At 56.2% G+C, this 5,361-nt stretch overlaps 1 protein-coding gene across 1 annotated transcript; it reads right to left on the bottom strand.

The window, feature by feature from the left end:
• Window positions 1–1,326: 1,326 nt before the first annotated feature.
• Window positions 1,327–4,207, bottom strand: LOC113220782 (cytokine receptor-like factor 1; the record flags this gene model as incomplete). The annotated part of the gene is made up of 5 exons (XM_026450115.1): window positions 1,327–1,495; window positions 1,575–1,732; window positions 2,793–2,962; window positions 3,133–3,262; window positions 3,926–4,207. Coding segments are annotated over 5 exons (909 nt in total), but the record flags the coding sequence as incomplete, so codon positions are not given.
• Window positions 4,208–5,361: the final 1,154 nt, after the last annotated feature.

Raw genomic sequence — 5,361 nt, 5'->3', positions numbered from 1 at the left:
GGCCCTCTTTTTTTTTTGAGACGGAGTCTCGCTCTGTTGACCAGGTTGGAGTGTAGAGGCGCGATCTGGGCTCACTGCAAGCTCTGCCTCCCAGGTTCATGCTGTTCTCCTGCCTCAGCCTCCCAAGTAGCTGGGACTATAGGCGCCTGCCACCACACCCGGCTAATTTTTTGTATTTTTTTTTTTTTTGAGGCGGAGTCTTGCTCTGTCGCCCGGACTGGAGTGCAGTGGCCGGATCTCAGCTCACTGCAAGCTCCGCCTCCCAGGTTTACGCCATTCTCCTGCCTCAGCCTCCCGAGTAGCTGAGACTACAGGCGCCCGCCACCTCGCCCGGCTAGTTTTTGTATTTTTAGTAGAGACGGGGTTTCACCGTGTTAGCCAGGATGGTCTCCATCTCCTGACCTCGTGATCCGCCCGTCTCGGCCTCCCAAAGTGCTGGGATTACAGGCTTGAGCCACCGCGCCCGGCCAATTTTTTGTATTTTTAATAGAGATGGGGTTTCACCGTGTTAGCCAGGATGGTCTCTATCTCCTGACCTCGTGATCTGCTAGCCTCAGTCTCCCAAAGTGCTGGGATTACAGGCATGAGCCACCGCGCCTGGCCTCGCTGGCCCTCTTAGGAGGGAGTCTGAGTGTCCAAAACAGGCCAGGTGGGGATGGACAAATGGAGAGTGAGGGTCCTGGGAAGGGGTGACCACTGCTGGTGGGGGCTGTCGGCCATGCTGTTACATTTTCTAGAGAAATTATTTTTCTAAGGAATCTAGGATATTTGTGTAAAAACTTCCTGGTTTTAAATTTCTACTAGTTGGTCAAACTTTTTTTTTTTCCAAACAACAGGCCAAAGAAAATAGATCCAAGGGCCACATTCAGCTCTGGGGGGGCCACCAGTTTGAGACCTCTACTCTCTTGGAGACAACCAGGAAACAGGCTGGGCACGGTGGCTCACACATGTCATCCCAGCACTTTGGGAGGCTGAAATGGGCAGATCACCTAAGGTCAGGAGCTCGAGGCCAGCCTGGACAACATAGTGAAACCCCGTCTTTACTAAAAAATACAGAAATTAGCTGTGCATGTTGGTGCATGCCTGTAGTCCCAGCTACTCGGGAGGCTGAGGCAGGATAATCCCTTGAAACCCGGAGGCAGAGGTTGCAGTGAGTGCAGATCACGCCACTGCCCGACAGAATGAGACTGCATCTCAAAAGAACAAAAAAAAAAAAAAAAAAAAGAAAAAGAAAAAGAAAAAGAAAAGAAAAGAAAACAAGGAAACAGAGGCTCTAGCTGGTTTGGGACTGGCCGATGGATCACCCGGCCCTAGAGGGGTGCTCACCACTGCGGGGGGTGGAGGCGGCTGTGGGGTGGCTCCACTCACTCCAGATCCCGGCTTTCTTGGAGCCATAGATGCCAAAGGGGTTGCAGCGCACTTGCACGAAGTACACGGTGCCGGGTTTCAGGCCGGCCAGGCGGCAGGAGGTCTGGTTGCTCACATCGTCCACCACCTGGACAGCCAGGACAGGGTCAGAGTAGAGGGCGGGGCCTGGCAGGAACAGGGGCGGAGTCAGGGAATGGGCGGATCACCTTCCAGTCCACACTGTCCTCCACTCGGTAGCGGATCTGGTATTTGGCTTGAAAGAGGAAATCCTTGAGGGCGGGTGGCGACACCCAGCGCACGCTCAGCTGGTCCTCCAGGCCCCCGACGCGGCTCACGTGCACATCGGGCGGGGGATCCGTGGTCACTGTGGGGCGGAGGGCCCCTTTCAGCCTGGAACTGTCTGCGTTTAACTCCCCCCAGCAGTGTGTGGCCCAGGGCACTTGGCCCAGATGGCACCTGCCTCTGTTTTCCTCCTCCTCCCTCTGCCCCCACCCCCAGGATTGGTGGATTACACTATATATAATATTGGAGAAACACTCAGCACCTAATTAACGTTAGCTGTTATCACCATTATTATCTGTGACGGGCGAAACATAATCCTATCTTCAACTGACTATGGGAAAGCAGACACTGTGGGGTTGATGATATTATTATGATGCTTAGGAGGTCAGGGGGCTGTCAGGCCGTCAGCCTTCTGGGAACCCCCCTGCCACCCCCTCCCCACTCTCACCTCCCTTCCACTCTTACTGAAATCTTTGATGTGACACTTTGCTGGGTACAGAGAAGCAACAGAAGCTTAGAACTTTCCCACTGTAGCTTTAGGATGTGGGGAAGAGTGAGGCTGTGGGAGTAGGGATGGGGGCTACAACCCTGGAGTATGTGTGTGTTGGGGGGGCTGAGGATCCTTCTGGGGGCCCTGAGGGCAGCAGGGTGAGCTGGCCTCTCCCCCTGAGGCCTTGGTGAGGGGCCTAAAGGGTTAAGGCACAGGCCTGCTTGGGGCTGAGAAACACCCTAATTAGATTAGGCTCAATTCTGCTCACAGATCATCCATTTCCTGCCTCCCGCCCTGAGCCCCCCAGCTCCAGGCCTCGGCTTCCTGGGGCGCCTCCCGACCTGGGCGTCCCCTCCCCTCTCCCCAGGGCCCCCTCCTGCACACCTGGGCTGCCGAGGGGGAGGTGGCCAGGCCAGGTGTTCTCCATGGAGTGGGGGTATCCTGGCTGTTTCTGGGGGCTGAGGACTGATGAGCGGATGCTCAGCTACTTACCTACCTTCCCTCTAACCAGCAGGGACAGCCCAGGAGTTGCTGGGCTGGGGAGGGGCAGGCGGGATCCCAGGAAAAATGAGAAGGCACAGGGACCTCTCGGGATGCCCGATGGGTCGGGCTGGTGCCCGAGGGAGGGGCCTAGCAGACACTGGGGGCTCACCCACATCCAGGATATCCAGCGTGAGCACATCGGAGCGGGCAGAGCCCAGCCGGTTGGTGGCCTCCACCCAGATCTCATAGGGCGTAAAGAGAGCCAGGTCCTTGGGGATGTGGCAGGAGTGGGGCCCCACTGTGTGGTACTCCTCACACGTGTTGTCCTGCCCATACCACCTGCAGGGATGGGAGGGGGACAGGACGCATGAGGGTTCCTTCTGGCCCCCAGACCTCACCGTGGCAGTCTCAGGGTGCAGACAGCGCATGGGGGCTCAGAGAGGGTCTGCGTTGGTCAAGGTCACACAGCCAGTCTGGGACACACACACCGCCCTCGGGCCACCACTAACCTAAGCTTGTACTTGAGGGAGTAGTTGGTGTGGAGGAAGGTCTCCCCGTGGGCCCCTGGCGTCCAGCGGCAGGTCAAGTCCTTCATGTTCTTGGACCAGCAGCTGATGTTGACGGGTTTCTCTGGGGGCACTGGGAGAGGGGGAGGGTGCAGGAAGCTGGCTGAGGGTCTGGACCAGCTGAGCCTGGGCCAAGGGGTTGCTGCCCACCTGCCAGGCCCCCACCTTGGAGTGGAAGGAGGGCAGATAGGACAGTCTCAGCCCTTTGCTGAGAAGTGCCAGCACAGTTGGTGTGACACCTGCATGGGCTCTTGACAGGCTGGTGACCCGATCTCCAGGTTCTTTTTCTTTTTTCAAGGCAAAGTCTCGCTCTGTCCCCCAGGCTGGAGTGCAATGGTGCCATCTCAGTTCACTGCAACCTCCACCCCCCGGGTTCAAGCGATCCTCCTGTCTCAGCCTCCCAAGTAGCTGGGATTACAGGTGCCTGTCAGCACGCCCGGCTAATTTTTGTATTTTCAGTAGAGATGGGGTTTCGCCATGTTGGCCAGGCTGGCCTTGAACTCCTGGCTTCAAGTGATCCGCCCACCTCAGCCTCCTAAAATGCTGGGCTTACAGGCATGAGCCACCTCGCCCGACCGGATCTCCAGGTTCTCATTCCCACCTCAAAGACCTGCATAGCCGTGCCAGTGTGCCCACCACTCATCCCCCAGCCAGAAGGCCCACGATTCATGCCTCTCTCCAGAGGGAGATGCCGCTCCCAAGGGCTACCCCTGGGGTATTCTGGGTGCCGACTTACGGCCAACATAGAGGCAGGAGCCAGCCAGGATGCTGCCGTCGCGGGCGTGGCACACAAGGTTGTCCCCTGACTGCTGCCTGGACCCGTTGAGGTTGGCCAGGGCCAGAGCCAAGGTGGAGGCGTTGAGCACACGGGAGAGCTCGGGGGGCAGGCGGCGCCCGTTGAGGGTCCAGTAGAGGCCCTCGGCAGTGGCTCCTGGCGGGTCTCCGTGCACTGAGCAGGTGGCCAGCAGGGAGGAGCCGATGAGAAGTGTGGGATCCTGGGGGCTGATCACAGCTGTGTCTGGGGTCAAAGAGGAGCACGTGTCAGGCCAGGGTGGGGACCCTCCGAGCCCCTGACCATGCCAGGACCTCCAGGGTTCATGGTAGTCCTGAGAAGGCACTGTTAATGATTGTCCCCCATTTTACAGATAGGGAAAGTAAAGATCAGTTGGGTTAAATGCCCAAGGCAACACTGGTGGACAAACTGACAGACCTAGAGTTGTCCAGGTCTGTCTGACTCTAACACTGGAGCCTTCCAAAACTCTTCATCTCTGACGTGCTTAAGGTTCTCTGAGGGGTCACATAACTCGGGCATACAGGCTCATTCGGGTCCAAGTGACTCTTGCTTAGCACATCGTTATGATAAACATTATGCTTTGCTTTGTTTTTTTGAGACGGAGTCTCGCTCTGTCACCCAGGCTGGAGTGCAATGGCGCGCTCTTGGCTCACTGCAACCTCTGCCTCCTGGGTTCAACCAATTCTTCTGCCTCAGCCTCCAGAGTAGCTGGGACTACAGGTGTGCACCATCACGCCTGACTAACTTTTGTATTTTTAGTAGAGATGGGGTTTCACCATATTGGCCAGGCTGGTCTCGAACTCCTGACCTCGTGATCCGCCTCCCTCAGCCTCTCAAGCGCTGGGATTACAGAAGTGAGCCAACACTCAGGCATGCTTTGCTTTTTATTTTTTTAGCGACAGGGTCTCACTCTGTTGGCCAGGCTGGAGTGCAGTGGCATGATCACAGCTCACTGCAGCCTCAATGTCCTAGGTTCAAGCGATCCTCCCTCATCTCAGCTCCTGAGTGGCTAGGACTACAGGTGTGCACCACCACACCCGGCTTATTTTTAAATATTTTTTTAGAGATGAGGTCTTGCTAGTTTGCTCAGGCTGGTCTTGAACTCCAGGCCTCAAGCGATCCTCCCACCTTGGCCTCCCAAAGTCCTGGGATCACAGGCATGAGCTACTGTGCCTAACCTTCTTTAGTTTTCATTCTCATTTCATTTTTCTTTTTTGGCAACTAGAAACAAAAGATTGTGGGTTCTTCCTGTGATACTCCCAGAGCCTCACACATAGTAGGTGTTTCTGTGGGGGAAGGGCACTGCTTAAAATGAAAGCCCTGACCCTTACTTGAATCATTAAGAGTACCATTTTATTTTTTGAGATAGAGTCTCCCTC

This window comes from Piliocolobus tephrosceles, unplaced genomic scaffold (genome assembly GCF_002776525.5).
Source record: "Piliocolobus tephrosceles isolate RC106 unplaced genomic scaffold, ASM277652v3 unscaffolded_12910, whole genome shotgun sequence".
NCBI classification, from domain to species: Eukaryota; Metazoa; Chordata; class Mammalia; order Primates; family Cercopithecidae; genus Piliocolobus; species Piliocolobus tephrosceles.
Note: the sequence above shows the minus strand (reverse complement) of the source record. Positions and strands in the feature narration are given on the sequence as shown.